Source organism: Alternaria alternata (assembly GCF_001642055.1).
Source record: "Alternaria alternata strain SRC1lrK2f unplaced genomic scaffold CC77scaffold_1, whole genome shotgun sequence".
NCBI lineage: Eukaryota > Fungi > Ascomycota > Dothideomycetes > Pleosporales > Pleosporaceae > Alternaria > Alternaria alternata.
Window position 1 is genome coordinate 522,504 of NW_017306190.1, and position 14,364 is coordinate 536,867.

At 51.0% G+C, this 14,364-nt stretch overlaps 8 protein-coding genes across 8 annotated transcripts; 5 read left to right on the top strand and 3 right to left on the bottom strand.

The window, feature by feature from the left end:
- Positions 1-1,235: 1,235 nt before the first annotated feature.
- CC77DRAFT_1003885 (hypothetical protein) lies at positions 1,236-3,206 on the top strand (the record flags this gene model as incomplete). The annotated part of the gene is made up of 2 exons (XM_018523229.1): positions 1,236-1,285; positions 1,334-3,206. The coding sequence occupies 2 exons, from the start codon at positions 1,236-1,238 to the stop codon at positions 3,204-3,206; spliced, it is 1,923 nt and encodes a 640-aa protein (XP_018391270.1).
- Positions 3,207-3,441: 235 nt separating this feature from the next.
- Positions 3,442-5,880, bottom strand: CC77DRAFT_978141 (hypothetical protein). Its single transcript, XM_018535995.1, has 2 exons — positions 4,649-5,880; positions 3,442-4,593 (listed from the first exon to the last, which is right to left on the bottom strand). The coding sequence occupies exons 1-2, from the start codon at positions 5,448-5,450 to the stop codon at positions 3,572-3,574; spliced, it is 1,824 nt and encodes a 607-aa protein (XP_018391271.1). The 5' UTR covers positions 5,451-5,880; the 3' UTR covers positions 3,442-3,571.
- A 28-nt stretch (positions 5,881-5,908) lies between these two features.
- On the top strand, positions 5,909-7,043 carry CC77DRAFT_1015208 (hypothetical protein). Its single transcript, XM_018523976.1, has one exon. The coding sequence runs from the start codon at positions 6,199-6,201 to the stop codon at positions 6,928-6,930; it is 732 nt and encodes a 243-aa protein (XP_018391272.1). The 5' UTR covers positions 5,909-6,198; the 3' UTR covers positions 6,931-7,043.
- Positions 7,044-7,373: 330 nt separating this feature from the next.
- Positions 7,374-8,681, top strand: CC77DRAFT_1089826 (hypothetical protein). The gene is made up of 2 exons (XM_018529492.1): positions 7,374-7,597; positions 7,646-8,681. The coding sequence occupies exons 1-2, from the start codon at positions 7,563-7,565 to the stop codon at positions 8,571-8,573; spliced, it is 963 nt and encodes a 320-aa protein (XP_018391273.1). The 5' UTR covers positions 7,374-7,562; the 3' UTR covers positions 8,574-8,681.
- Positions 8,682-8,701: 20 nt separating this feature from the next.
- On the bottom strand, positions 8,702-9,727 carry CC77DRAFT_9293 (hypothetical protein). The gene is made up of 3 exons (XM_018534097.1): positions 9,108-9,727; positions 8,911-9,019; positions 8,702-8,844 (listed from the first exon to the last, which is right to left on the bottom strand). The coding sequence occupies exons 1-2, from the start codon at positions 9,357-9,359 to the stop codon at positions 8,915-8,917; spliced, it is 357 nt and encodes a 118-aa protein (XP_018391274.1). The 5' UTR covers positions 9,360-9,727; the 3' UTR covers positions 8,702-8,844; positions 8,911-8,914.
- Positions 9,728-9,901: 174 nt separating this feature from the next.
- CC77DRAFT_1003890 (phospho-2-dehydro-3-deoxyheptonate aldolase) lies at positions 9,902-11,536 on the top strand (the record flags this gene model as incomplete). Its single annotated transcript, XM_018523230.1, has 3 exons — positions 9,902-10,082; positions 10,130-11,192; positions 11,242-11,536. The coding sequence occupies 3 exons, from the start codon at positions 9,902-9,904 to the stop codon at positions 11,534-11,536; spliced, it is 1,539 nt and encodes a 512-aa protein (XP_018391275.1).
- An 87-nt stretch (positions 11,537-11,623) lies between these two features.
- On the top strand, positions 11,624-12,647 carry CC77DRAFT_8728 (hypothetical protein). The gene is made up of 2 exons (XM_018533503.1): positions 11,624-11,965; positions 12,022-12,647. The coding sequence occupies exons 1-2, from the start codon at positions 11,788-11,790 to the stop codon at positions 12,456-12,458; spliced, it is 615 nt and encodes a 204-aa protein (XP_018391276.1). The 5' UTR covers positions 11,624-11,787; the 3' UTR covers positions 12,459-12,647.
- Positions 12,518-13,649, bottom strand: CC77DRAFT_9223 (hypothetical protein). The gene is made up of 2 exons (XM_018533734.1): positions 13,064-13,649; positions 12,518-12,999 (listed from the first exon to the last, which is right to left on the bottom strand). The coding sequence occupies exons 1-2, from the start codon at positions 13,324-13,326 to the stop codon at positions 12,723-12,725; spliced, it is 540 nt and encodes a 179-aa protein (XP_018391277.1). The 5' UTR covers positions 13,327-13,649; the 3' UTR covers positions 12,518-12,722.
- Positions 13,650-14,364: the final 715 nt, after the last annotated feature.

Genomic DNA, 14,364 nt, shown 5'->3' on the forward strand with positions numbered 1-14,364 from the left:
AGCGTCGTCGACCATTAAAAACAAAGTGTGCTAACGGTCATCAGATTGGCAAAGACGCTTTGCGCCCATGGGTTTCCGGATGTTGAATTACATTTTCCGCCACCCAAGTTCTGCACTGACAATGCTGCAATGATAGGATGGGCTGGCCTTGAGATGTTCGAAGCCGGCTACCTCGCTCCACTCAGCATACGAGCAATACGCAAATGGCCGCTGGATAAGCTCTTAGATCCTCCGTCGGATGGGTGAACTCACCACACTAAATGCTGTGCGTATACAACGCATAGCATACGAGGGTTCGAAGCACTCTGTGTAGGCCGAGAACATTGGTGCCTGGCTGTTCAAGGTCATTTTCTAGCGCCTAGGGAATCAATCACCATGAATCACCTCGGTTGCCGGCACAAGAAGTATCGCGTGTTTCACTAGGTTCATGGGCACACTCGCAGGCTGTCTGCCAAGGATGTTATCAGTACGACTTATTACAATTCCCTTTCGTCTTGTCTAAAGATAGGCCATCTGGAGCGTACTTGGGCCGAGAATTACCCTGGAGTAAATGACTACAAGTCCTTACCTTTCCGAATGCGAATATCGTAATTCTCGCTTCACCCTTTTCGAACAAACAGGAAAGTGCCAAGCGTGTCCGCATTCAGACCGGGTCTACACGTTACAGAGATAACGTTGTCGAGATTTCGAGAGATTCAGAGCTGGCACCGGCTCATATGAATATGCAAGGGCATTGCGTGGAGGACCCTGGACTTCTCGGCTGTCCCCATGCATGTCACGATCACATCAAATAGCCAGCAATATAGCCAAACAAGAACCACTCTAATTCTGCCGAACGTCCCCATGTTTCGCCAAATCAACCCTTCGTAGAGCACGATGTATCCCTATATTTAGGCCTTTCCAGGTCATGCCACAGCTGCACCCGACGGCTATCAGGATATATTGCGCTGCGAGATCGAAAGCACGACCTAGAGCCCGGATTCACAACTATCAAGCATCGCTAATGCAACATCCGCAGTATCGCACACGTGCAACCGATGTCTCGTACGGTGCGATGCTGTCTAGGCTCGTATCTTTCATTTACACACAAACTCGTCGCCTATGTGGGCAGTTGGACCGGAATGACGAACCGAGCAAAGTCTATAACTTCTTCGCATAGTCGCAGTGAATGGGTCAATTCTGGAGTGTGCTCGTATCTTACGATCTAGTTTTGCGTAAGACGCTACTCTTGGAATATGGCTTTTGCACGGAATAGCGTGCTTGCGCTTCTTGGCCTCGCTATCGGGTTAGTCATGATACCTACAATAAGAAACTATCGCTGACTTTCTTCCAGTGCTCATGCAGCGCCTGCAGGTCTACACAATCGCCAGATAGGGGTCACACCACCCAAGCAGAGTGTCTCTTGGGATACTGGTAACTCGGAACCTACCGAAGAGCCACAGGAGCCTGTTATTCCTTCCATACCAACGGATGAGATCAGTCTTGGAACGCCATCGGGGTGGCTCAGTTGGGAAACTACTGGACCAGCTCCTACAGATGCACCCGGAAACCCTGACTACCCGCCTCCAGCCAAGCCAACGGATCAATTCAGTATCGGCACGCCATCTGGCTGGATCAGCTGGGAGACCAGTGGACCTGCGCCTACGCCAGCTCCTGAAGAACCCGACTATCCACCTCCGTCCAAGCCAACAGATCAATTCAGTATTGGCAAACCATCCTTCTGGATAAGCTGGGCGACGGATGGTCCTGCACCAACTCCTGAGCCGGAAGAGCCTGAGGAGCCTGCATATCCTCCAACTAAGCCCAGCGATCAGATTAGCATTGGTAAGCCATCATACAGTGTTACTTGGGACGGAGACGGCCCCGGTGCTTCATCAACGCCAAAACCAGAACCGACCTCTGAATATCCCACCGTCACATCACTGCCACCCATTTGGTCCAACTCAAGCACCATCAGCACAGCTCCTACCACCAGCTCCAAGGCTTCAGTGTCTTCTTCTATCAAATCTGCTTCGTCCAGCAAGGTTTCGTCCACCAAGAAGCCCTATCCACCGTGGCACCCATGGCCACCGAAGCCAACGAAACCAACGTCAAAGTCCACCTTGAAGTCAACAGAAAAGCCAACTTCGACTCCAAAGCCCTCGTCAACCGCGAAGCCAATTCCCTCCCCAGTACCAGTGCCTTCGACAACCAAGAGCGCTTTCATGAGTCTGTCGCCCCCTAAGTTCAGCGTGAGTTGGGATTTGAACAGAAGAGAAGCAAAGCCTACTTCTACGACTACCAAGAAGACAAAAACGACTTCGACTAAGAAGACAACGACTACGACGAAGAAGAGTACATCAAAGAGCACATCGAAGTCAACCTCCAAGTCAACCTCCAAGTCTTCTTCTAAAGCTACAACAACGCCTAAGCCCACTCCTACACCCACGCCTACACCATCACCATCCCCTATTCCTCTCCCTACCCCAACGCCCAGTCCTTCGCCATCCTCATCCCCCTCAACTCTGACCCCTACTCCTATCTATACTTCCACTACTACTCCCCCTGCCGAGATCACCGTAGGCCCGCCCAACTTCAGTGTATCCTGGAACTACGACGAACCCGAGCCTACTCCTTCACCTGAAGAACCGCTTCCCGAGGATGGAGAAGAGCCCTATCCTACCGACCCAGAAGATCCCTTTCCTGAGGATCCTTTTCCAGAAGACCCAGAAGACGACTTCCCACCTCCTTCTCAGCCAACCCAAGCAAACAGCATCGGCCTTAACCCGCCTACTGTAACCGTGATCTGGGGCAAGAAGCGCCAAGAAGACGATGCTGTACCCACCTCATCGCCGGAGCTTCCCGAAGACGATGATGATGACGATGACTTCCCTCCGCCATCACAGCCAACACAGCCAAACAGTGTCGGCCTCAATCCACCCACCTACACTGTCATCTGGGGTAAGGAAAAGCGCGTTGCTGCTCCTGCGCCTGAACCCACTGCTGCACCCGCAGTAGCTGAGAGAGATGCAGAAGCAGAGCCGAAGCCACAGAACAGTATTGGCTTAGAGTTCCCCTGGCAGAGTATTACGTGGCCGAAGCCAGCGCCGCCAACATATATTTCATGGGGGAAGAGGGAGGATGATGCAGCACCCACAGCAGTACCGCAGAAGAGGATGGAGACGGTTTATGTAAAAGGGAAGGAGGCTAGGGCTACTCTTGCTTAAGGAGATTGCGAATTAGGAAAGGTGGCCATTGGGTTGCGCGAGCCTGGGTGGACCAGATAGGGATTCTGACGTAGCGTACCCTCGTTCCTCTGACTGTACCAGATCCTCAATTTATTCTCTTGCTTACCAACTCCAAAGTGTGACTGTTCAGTACCCATATATATGCTCTTATGAAGTCAAGCGTTCTTTGTAAGTCACTGTCACGAACTTCATCGTAAAGATACACATAACAAGACCTAGGTGTACGATAAACATTACTCTGCTACAAAATTGTACCGCAAGTGACCAAGACTATCATATATGTTCCAAGCATAAACATCCAAGCTACCCATTGGGTTGTAACACATTATGTATCTCAACTAGCTTCACGAGGACTGTGCTGGCGTGGAAGCACCTTGGCTACGCACCTGAAGCTTCTTAGGCTTCTTCTTCGGCTTCGGCTCTTCGGACGTCGTCGAGCCGCTTGGCTTCTCTTCCTTCTGTGGTGCGGATGGTTCTTGTTGGCTAGACGCTGGTTTCTTGTCTGCTGGATCTTCATCCTTCTTGGGTGTTTGTTTCGCCGACTCTGTCTTCTTCAGTTCAGGCTTCTTTGGTGCTTCCTTCTTCTCTGTTGAGTCGTCTTTCTTTTCTTCTTGATCCGCCTTCTTAGGTTCTTGCTTCGTCTTGTTCGCCTTGTCCTTCTCGTTCAGCTTCTTCGGTGATTTCTTCGCTTTGCCAGATGCGATAGATGATGCGAGGTCCTCGCCTTCTTGTACGTCTTCGACCATGAAGTTGGCTGCCATGCACCGTCCGCCATTCTGCTTTCCTACATCCATAGGGCAAGCGCTGAATACAATGACTACATCCCGCTCGGCACGGAAGCGGACGAAGCATCGCTTTTTGCCTTTGGGCTCATCGACTCTGAGCGTCACGCCCTTTGTGCCCGCACCGTCGGTTTGGTCACTACCCTCGGATTGTAGAGGCGCATTCATGAAAAGATGAAGAGGCGTGGGTGCGATATTGACTGAGATGTCTGCGCCAACTGCTTTTGGACCCTTGAGTCCTGCCGTCTCGTTGATTTCCTTAAGCGCGAGGACGAGGTTCTCGGCACAGCTACCATGTTCTGCCGGCTTGTCAACGCCTAATGAAGCGTACTGGTTCGCGTCACACGCCGCCGTCAGTGTGTCATGTCCACCGGGCGATGTGTCTTCAATAAGGGTGACGATCGGGTTGCGCAGGTTGGTCAGGAGCTCGTCATCGACTTCTGGCACGAGTTTGTGCGAGGAAGCGCGCGTGTGGGGAAGGGAGAGGTACTCCATTGGAGGTTGCGAAGAGTTGGAGGGATGTGTCGAGGCGTATGCGGAGTATACAGCGTAGGCCGAGGATGCGTAGCCTGAACCTGTCGCAGCTGTCTAATGTCACTATCCACTCCTACGATATAGATCACAAGATGAAAAACTTACCAGCGATGGTTCCAGCGCCTACAGGCGTCTTTGAGAAGTCGTAGAGCTGTTCCGCATAGCTCTTGTTCGGATCGCGGTAATGGCTCGACTTGAACGCGCTCACGACGGCGTTCTTGTCGGGTACTTCGACATTCGGCACATAACTAGAGAAACTCTTTCCAGTCGGTAGGTATGACGACCACTTCTTGGTATTCTCCTCGTTCTGTTTCTTCTCTTGCTCAGGGCTAGGCTTCTGCTCTGCTTCCTGCTTGTTCGCTCCGCCCTTGTTGCGATATGGAATCGAAGGGAGATATGACGCCCAAGTGCGTTTATTGGGCTGCTTCGACGATGACGCCGTGCTCTCGGTTGTCTTCTCGTTGTCGAGTGTATCAGGAGCTTGTTCGGGCGGGTCTTCAGCAGCTTCTTCTTTTGGGCTTTCGACTGCCTCTTCAGTAGATTGAGTTTCCTTGCCACTGCTACCTGCATCCTTCTTCTGCTCCTCCGGATCGTCCTCTACATCTTTCTTCGGCTCTTCCGGCTCGTTCGACTCGTCTTCTTTGTCTTTGGCCGCCTCTTCACCTTTCTCACCCTCCTCCTCCACAGCCTTCTTCATTTGCTCTGCCTCTTTCTTGACTTGTTCATCATCCAGTTCCTTTCCTTCACCCTCTTCATCATCTCCCTCCTCAGGTGGTGGGCCTAGGGTAAATGCCCACATACTTACCACTTGCTTGCCATATGTGTTGATGACCTTGATCGTCCTGCCTCTGGGCACAAATGTCGCGACGCCATGGCGCGCGGGTATAGTCTGCAATTCACCAGACATATCTTCGGTCGCGTCGAAATTGTACTGTTCTTCTTTATCTTTTCCCTTCTTCTTACGCTGCTTCTCAACAGCCGACAGCACAGAAATAAGTGCGATGCCAGCGAGAGCGCGACGAGAGGGGACTTGAGGCGCCGTGTTGACAAGTTGTATGCGCTAGTAGCGCCAGCAAGGAAACAGGATAGATGGACAGTTGGTAAATGGCCGTTAGTGTATCTGGCTTCCGTTATGTCGACTTGAACGACGAGTAGTGAGGTATGGAGCATCTACCATATCCACGGATCAGTGACGTACGCGGTGCACATCATTACAGATCGCACGACGCGATTCGTCGAGGAGGTCGGCAGCAAGCATGGGAGCCCTTGTGCAACGTCCCGCGCGGTCATCTTACTAGGATCACGAATGACGCAGCGTAGTGGAACCTTGTTTTGCGATGGCAAAAGCAACGGCAGAGCGACGCGGTTGCGGTTGCCCTAGAAGCTCGTTGCTCGCTTACACTTGTGGGTCTCATCGCCCTTTGAGCGGATCCCTATAGTGATGGTCATTTTCGAGGTTCATGTTTACACTACTACACACTTGCAACGTGCGTACAAAGTGATGCAGCTTGTTTGAGCATCTGCGGCGATGGGCAGTTTTGCATCTCCATCGGAATGCGGTTCCGAGCGACTATCGCAATCACTATGAGGGGAGGCCTCCAGGACAAAACTGGGCTAGAGCTACTCTTCAACTACATCGGTCGCTATCCTACACCATGACCACTTTTCATCCATTTCCGCGGCTTCCTCTGGAGCTCCGAGAGCAGATCTGGAAGGACACCGTCGAACCGCGCACCGTCGACGTCCGGCGTGTTCGAAAGGGGACTGAACGCTATGGCCAGCTGGTCTCGTCTACGCCAATTCCAGCCATACTACAGTCCTGCCGGGAAGCGCGAAACCTTGGACTTTACAGGCGAATTTTCTTTGAGGTCGCTCCTGCAACAAAGAAATCCAAAGTCAACAACGAGGCTGAGATCGCCATGAAGAGGTTCTTCACGCTCCATGAGCGACGGGCAGAAGAAGGGCCCAAGGAAGTAGGCTCTCCTGACATGGAGCAGCGCTATGTCTGGTTAGATCTCAACATTGATATGGTGGATATTGGGGCTTCTAGGTTCTGCAATTACGAATCGATCGCATCAGCAGTCAAGCGTCTCAAGTTTGAACGAGAGAATTCAGAGGAATACTTCTACCATACTGAATCAACTGAACTCATGAAGTTTGCTAGTGTGGAAGAGATTCATATAGTCTGCGCAGATGGTTTCTGGATGTGGGCTGGGGCTACACACGAGCATTCCTGGCCCTGCGCCGAAGAAAATCTGGTGTTTATTGACGCATTCAATGGTCAGGTTGCGCGTGGCATTGAATTTGAAACGATATGTATACAGACGCTGGAGGACGCTTGGCTAGGAGCTCCTGGCGAAGCATTTTCCACTGATGACGAGACTTGAAGCTGAAACAAGTATCTTATCTATCTTTCTAGCTGTCGCTAGAGACATGGTTTTATTGGGAGTGGAAGACATGGAGATGCATAATTTTACCAATGGAATACTGATGATTACGCCAAAGCTATCTTACAATACTGTGACTCAAGACTAAGTCCTGAAGATCTTCGCCGAACTCTGACGATGGCTCTCTCTTACAATCACCGACCGCAGGCAATCTGTTGATCTTAGTGTTCGCATCCTTGTCCCTTACCTCGCGAGCTGCTCGCTCGGCCTCCGCTCAATCAACTGTCTCGGAGACCTTCAGGACAGGATTGAGCTAAGATTATCTATCGACTACTGTATTACCAGGCGCACTTATCCTGCTGTCTTTCGTTTGGACGAGATTGTCCAATGACTATCGGCTTGTGTTATGTGTGACAGTATCTGTTTGACGTTTGCGGCACAGTGCAGACAGCTGCACATCTGGAAGACGTGTCTGGACGCCACACGCAGCAGGATCATCTTGTACTACACGACGTGCATATCGCCTGTGTAAGTATGCGCTGTACGACCCCGCATCAAGCGTTTAGAGTCTTAATCATCATATATCATGGCGAGTTCAATAGGTGTTACAGAGTTGACCAAACGTACCAACAATGGGCGAGCCACCAACTACATGTTCCTTTGAGGAGTGCGTATGCAACGCTAGCAAACTGACCATGTAACTAATAGTGTGTAGACTCGTCCAATCAAAATTGTTCACATTCTATGTCGGGACAGAAAAGAGGGCATTTGTGGTTCATTCTAAGGCCATCGCCGCAACCTCATGGTATTTTCATGCGCTCGTTAATAATGGCATGGCGCAGTCGCAAGAGGGATCCGTTGAGTACCCCGATATGGACCCAGGTGATTTTGCTCGATACGTTGAATATGCGTATCGCTACGACTATACTGTGCCACTCCCGGGCATAGATAGAGCCGCGCGGAGCAATGTTATAAATGGCAACGCGCACAGTTGCGAAGATGCGCCGTCACCAGCAGAACCAGAATCAGAACCACCATTGGAAGAAGAGCCAGCACCAGTACCAGAACCAGTACCAGAACCAGAACCAGAACCGGTACAAGAATTAGAAACAGAAGACTGGGGGGTGCCCAGCTGGGCAAAGAGAAAACCCGCTAAGAGGAAACCCGCTAAGAGGACTGATGCTTTACGCAAGAGATTCGACGAGCGTAGTTATCTCACACCACTCGAGCCCAAAACAGCAATGCTCATTGACCAAATGCCCAAATCGAACATCACGTTTGAACAAGACTTCACTCGTATCTTTCTAGCGCACGCACGTCTCTACACCTTCGCTTGTATGCGCCTCGTCGATCCACTAAAGCGTCTGACCCTGCAAAAACTCCATCAAACCCTTCGTGGTTTCAAACTTTATAAGCAACGAGTGGGCGATGTGGTCGAGTTGGCTAGATATGCGTATGACCATGGAGAGAACAGGAAATCCGACGGAACTATTGACGAGCTCAGGAAACTAGTAGTTGAGTACATAGCTTGTGAGGTGTCGACTATTGGGAAGCACGAAGCATTTATGCTGCTATTGCAAGAGGGTGGGGAATTTGTAGCTGACTTTTGGCGTATTATCGCTGATGTCAATCTGGGCTTGTGACAGACAACGTTCTTAGTTGGTTGATTTCTTTTTTGTAATCTAGCATTGTCTTATCAGCGCTGTTTGGCTCTTGTTGTTCCGTCGACAACGACCCACCCATTCTTGCTCTGGAGCGCCTTTGTCCCGAGACACCACTGTAGTGAATTCTCTTCGTATTGTGATCTATTCCGTATGTTGGTGCTCCATGCTCATCATCCACTTGAGTAGCGTAGCAACAAAGTGTGCGCCCCTCCAGCTCCTGTCTCACATCCAGATGTATACTCAAATATCTCTGTATGCGCATTTTCAATTATGGACTGATTTTCAGGGTATAGTCGCGGTCATGTTCCTCACGTACTTGCTCAAGGCGCCGCCATGACAAATGCGCTCATAGCCTTCACCGCATTGCCATCGTGCGCGCGCAACAGCTCTGTCGCCTTTGGCTTCGTAACTTCGAGTTCGTTGACCTGTTCATGCTAATGTCAGTCCATGCGCGGCTATTTTATGGCACTCGCCTGTCACTCTCTCCGTCCATCTTTCACAAGATTGACATACCAGCAGAGTAACATCCGCGGCCTCAATCTTGACATTCTTCTTCTCGCCTTCTTTCTTGTCCTTGACATTCAATCCTTTCATCGCTTTGTCTAGTGCTTTTCCGTCAACTTCTTTCTTCGAGCCGTTGTCACCTTCTTGTGGCGCATCGAGAGTAGAGAGGGCAGCGGCGGCTTTGCGGTCTTCAGCCGTACCGGTGGGTGCGTGAGGGTCGGCAGCGCCTTCCTGAACACCAGAAGGTTGGGGCTCTGCCATTTTAGATACTGGTAGTAACGCGGTATGGGTTTGGAGATTTGAAGGAATAGGTGGTGGCCTCAAGAGCTTACACAGTCGGTAGAGATAGATGGAATGACGATTGTGGATTGGAGAGCTGCGGGATGTGGGGTAGCTAAGGATTATGGAAATATAGCCAATGGGAAAAAAGAGCGGCCGTCATTGGCTGATCTTTCTAATTCATGCATCCTACACTATGAGCGCACACACACCCCGAACACGGAACATAATGTTGCAAAAGAAAATTAGCACAAGAGCGATCGAGTAGTCGCTTTACGTCTATCAGCATATTCGAGGTAAGTCGGCCGCGTTACGTCATTGTGTATTGCGCGCGCAATCCGCTTTTCGTTGCAGATTTTGTCCCTTGAGTCATGTGCCTCTGCCCTTTGTTCACGTCTCTATGCAGGCGAATCCTTGCCGCATTGCCATATTAACAAGTGACTCGAAGCTAGTCTTTTGTGTCGCGCCTAGACAACCTTGACTTAGTCACCAAAACTGTGTATCACCTGAGAAAGCATCACACTATGGACAGCGAAGGACACGCAAAATTGACCGATTACGTCTCCCAGTTCATGGCAGCAGCCAGCGGCCAACCACAATCACAGTCATCTCAACCCACCATGAGCGCAAACTCGACACAACTGCCTGAAAGGCCAAAGCAAGAAGCTGAGGCGAACGGTGAATCTGAGGGATGGTCGCCGGCCTGTAAGAAAGCATCATGGATATTAGGGTCGATGTACTAACGAGTATAGCTTGGAGGTCAAAACCCATTAAGCAAGTCGTTACCTACGAAGACCAAGCAGCAGTGTCTTCTGCCTTGACCAAGCTATCAAGTCTTCCACCAATCGTCACCCCGACAGAAATAGCCAGACTCAAGGCTAGTCTCCGCGATGCTGCACTTGGAAAATCGTTTTTGCTGCAAGGAGGTGACTGCGCCGAGTTGTTCTCTTACTGTGCAGACAACCCAATCGATGCAAAGATCAAGCTTCTGTTGCAGATGAGTTTGGTTCTGATTTGGGGTTCGAATAAGCCTGTCATTCGTATTGGCCGCATAGCCGGACAGTATGCTAAGCCCAGATCAAGCCCAACTGAGATGCTGAACGGCAAGGAGGTTCCCAGCTTCCGTGGCGATATTCTTAACGGATATGATCCTGATTCCCGAAGAGTTGACCCCGAGAGGTTGGTCAGCGCTTACTTCCACTCTGCGACGACCCTGAACTACATTCGTGGACAGCTAGCAAGTGGCATCGCTGACTTGCATAACCCTCTGGATTGGGAACTTGGTCATGTTCGGGATGAAGAGCTGCAGTCAAAGTACACGAAGATTGTAAACAGCATCTCCGACTCACTACGGTTCATGAAGACTATCGGTGCGGATACATCCGGTCAGCTACAAACAGTCGACCTCTTCACCAGCCACGAAGGTCTTGTGCTAGAGTATGAACAGAGCTTGACAAGGAGGCTCAGACATCCCGCTGGTTACAAGCCTTCGCAACCATCAAACGATGGCAAGGGCTGGTACAACACCTCTGCTCATTTTATCTGGATTGGAGACAGAACTCGCCAGATCGATGGAGGCCATGTGGAGTACTTCCGTGGTATTGAGAACCCCATTGGTATCAAGGTTGGGCCATCCATGAAGAACGATGAGTTGGTTGAGCTACTTGACATTGTCAATCCAAACAAGGAGATCGGCAAGATTACGTTGATCACGCGTTATGGTGCGGACAAGGTTGAGTCTATGCTTGGCGCGCACATTGAGGCTGTCAAGAGCAGTGGGCACATTGTAGTGTGGCAGTGTGACCCTATGCATGGGTAAGTCGACCTTCAATTTGAGAAGCTTCAATCGCTAACACATCAACAGCAACACGCGCAGCACGCCTACTGGTATCAAGACCCGCTCTTTCAACAGCATCTTCTCCGAGCTTTCATCAGCACTCAAGATCCACAAGGAACATGGCTCATTCCTTGGTGGTATGCACCTAGAACTCACTGGCGATGCCGTCACAGAGTGCACCGGAGGAAGTGAAGGTTTGGTGGATGAGGATCTGAGTCTGAACTACACAACATACTGCGACCCCAGGTTGAACGAGAAGCAGGCGTTGGAGTTGGCTTTCTTGGTCGCAGGGCACTACCGCGCAGACGAAAAGCTTCTTTAAGCGTAGAGCGTTGTTGCCTGAGACTATCGTGGGACGATGTTGCTGAAATAAAATTACGATTCGTTGAATACTTCGCAAGCATCACCCAAAGTAGTAAACCCCTTCATGACGCGGGAGATCTCCACGACATCATCGAGTTGGTCCGAGCTTCACAAAGTCCCATACGTGCATCTTATCTTTCCCCCCGTTATCACCACGCATCTCAACATTCTGCAACAACCCCACATTCAGCATACCCCTCAATAACGATAATGGGCTCTTCGGCTTCTAAAGGCGCAAAGGCTGCTGGCTCTGCCGCACGGCAATACCCTACCAGGGCTCCTACAAGTACCACACAAAGGGCTCCCGCGCCTTCCGCACCTGCACAGGCTCCTACAAGGGGACCGACTGTGCATCCTGAGGTGCAGGCTACAGGAGAGAAGACGGAAGGTATGTGATATTACAGTCTCAGAGGATTGGCGACGCAGTACTAATTTTAGTTCTAGCTGTCTTACAAGATGCGCGCGATCCTGCCTTCGCATCTCGATTGAGCAGTCTCGGTGCTGTACAACCGAACCCACATTACTCGCCTTCCTCTCAATCGCAGTTCGATCCTCGTCGGAACACCTCGCCCAATTTGCCCTCGGATACCATGATGCAATCGCTACCACAGTCCGCGTTCCCAGACCCGCGCAACAACCCTGTACTGCGAGTACTAGAGGCAAGACAAAAGATAGCAGATCAGGCGGAAGACGAGTTGCGAGACGTAGGTAGGAGAGGTTTCCAAGGGAGAACATATGTGGATGCTGGTGTCATAACATTGGCGATGATGAGACAGGCCAAGGGAGAACCCGATTCGAGGATTGAAGACGCACTAGGAATCAAGAGGGGCAGGCTGAGTGTGTTGGGCAAAGGTACGGTGGAAGCTGTAGCCCTGGCCTGAGCAGACGATATCGAAGACGTCACGACATATCCACGAGACATCTGAAGGCGAATGCAGCGGCGTCAAACGGCCAGCGGGGATCGATTTGATCTGCAAAAGAGAGTACATGTGTACATACGAAACAAGAACGAGAGAAGATCGTGTCAACACCAAGCTCAGCCTTCCCAACCGGTGCAATGCGTTACCCTAGTCGTTACCCAAACGCCAAAACAACACCGGAGCAGATGCAAGGAAACAAAGGAAATAGCAGAATTGCGCGCGTAATCATGATTCGTCATGGTCCGCGTTCTCATGGATGAAGTTGTTCAGCGCCATCAGGGCTTCTTTCAGGCACTCTTGGTCAACCTCAAGACCATCTCGGCACATTTCGTCGTAGCCTATCCGGGCAACGCCACCACTGGCGCCCATGCGAGATCGTTTCTGGTTCCATTTGCGAGCGACTTCCCATCGCTTACGGGTTTGTGTAAAGGGCGGGCACGTATCGGCGATTTCCCTACTCTCGCGCAGGATTGTGAGAGCGTTAAGGACGTTTAGGAATATGCTACACCCGCGATAGTCAGTTCCTATTCCAATTCAACGCAAGCAGTGTTTGTCGAATGACATACCCTTGTGTAAGCTCCAAGTCATGATCCCACCCATACGCCACAGTACTGAAGCTGTTCCCTTGCGCCACGATATCCAAGAAGATGAAGAGCGATTCTTCCACACTTATGTCCGGAGTAATTTGTGATGCGACGTTTGCCAGGATCCAGTCTGAGAGTTCAAAGAAGGTCTTCTGATCCATGTGCGCGAAGCCTACGAAGCGCTCCGGGACGGTGAACATGAGCGACATGGCTCGTCGCGCGCCCATGGCCTCTATGCAATCCATTTCGCCGAGAAGATGTGTAAGACGTGAGATAAGACCGAGAGGTTGATCGAAAAGTGGGTGTGGTGATGTGCTAGTAGCGTGCCCAGATGGTGGATGGGCGTGGTGTTGGAAAGCGGAGTCGGAAGACGTCAGGTGAGAATGAGGAGTAAGACTGGATGAATGATGAACAGATCCAGCTGCATGCGTGTTGCGGATATCGGCAATAGTACTGTCTAAAGCGACTTCCCAATTTCAACAACAAATCCGTCGAGTTAATTTTTCCGAATGTTTAAACAAGAAGCGAAAGGACAGTCTAGACGCCTAAAAATGACAAGGTGAGGTTTGGAGCGGGTTCCCACGTTTCCAAGCTTTGTTACGCAAGCTGAAGGGCAAGTGAAGCGCGCCATCATTTGCGCCCATTCACATAGTGGGGCCGTTGTCCGTGTTGCTGCACCGCACGACACTCACTGACGGTCTCTGGCATGTGAAAGTCGTGCACGCTCCAGGCGCATATGACATCAGTATCCAATCAGACTGGTGGATCCAGACCTCGTTGCGGCATGCGCGACGCCGGAGATTGATTGTCCCCTTTGTCTTACTTCTTTGTCCTGAGACTATCGAATACAACAGAGTCGAGCGACATCTCCTATCCTCCCACAGCCTGCCCCCTAAGAGGGCAAAGGAACACGCGCCGAACTGCCTACCACACGCAGCTTGACATTGCGGCGTGGACGCGAGGATTGGCCGAGACCAAACCGTCGCTTTGTGTCCCTCTAGTGAGCAAGTGGGTGGAGCTAACTGCGGAGCTAAGAGGCTAAATGTAGCAGGTGGGTTTGGTCTCGGGTCAGCTTGGCGCATCACGGGTATTTTCCAGGTTCGGCTTCGAATGGGCATCGAGGCTAAAGGGTAAAAAGCAATGACTCTGCTGGAGAGTCTTTGGTAGATGAGGGAAACATGATTCCTTTATGACGATATCGGTTGAGGTTCCATACGGTTTGTGGTGCAGCCAGAACAGGATAAGCTGCTAAGCTTCTCAAGCTAGATTGGGTGGAGGCTCAC

Coding starts and splice junctions, on each gene's coding strand:
- CC77DRAFT_9223 (XM_018533734.1), bottom strand. CDS start 13,326: ATGGATTGCATAGAGGCCATGGGCGCGCGACGAGCCATGTCGCTCATG. Junction 13,000..13,063: donor GACTTGGAGCTTACACAAGG/GTATGTCATTCG, acceptor TCGCGGGTGTAG/CATATTCCTAAACGTCCTTA.
- CC77DRAFT_9293 (XM_018534097.1), bottom strand. CDS start 9,359: ATGGCAGAGCCCCAACCTTCTGGTGTTCAGGAAGGCGCTGCCGACCCT. Junction 9,020..9,107: donor CCGCGGATGTTACTCTGCTG/GTATGTCAATCT, acceptor TAGCATGAACAG/GTCAACGAACTCGAAGTTAC.
- CC77DRAFT_1015208 (XM_018523976.1), top strand. CDS start 6,199: ATGACCACTTTTCATCCATTTCCGCGGCTTCCTCTGGAGCTCCGAGAG.
- CC77DRAFT_978141 (XM_018535995.1), bottom strand. CDS start 5,450: ATGTCTGGTGAATTGCAGACTATACCCGCGCGCCATGGCGTCGCGACA. Junction 4,594..4,648: donor AGGCGCTGGAACCATCGCTG/GTAAGTTTTTCA, acceptor GACATTAGACAG/CTGCGACAGGTTCAGGCTAC.
- CC77DRAFT_1089826 (XM_018529492.1), top strand. CDS start 7,563: ATGGGCGAGCCACCAACTACATGTTCCTTTGAGGA. Junction 7,598..7,645: donor ACTACATGTTCCTTTGAGGA/GTGCGTATGCAA, acceptor AATAGTGTGTAG/ACTCGTCCAATCAAAATTGT.
- CC77DRAFT_8728 (XM_018533503.1), top strand. CDS start 11,788: ATGGGCTCTTCGGCTTCTAAAGGCGCAAAGGCTGCTGGCTCTGCCGCA. Junction 11,966..12,021: donor TACAGGAGAGAAGACGGAAG/GTATGTGATATT, acceptor TTTTAGTTCTAG/CTGTCTTACAAGATGCGCGC.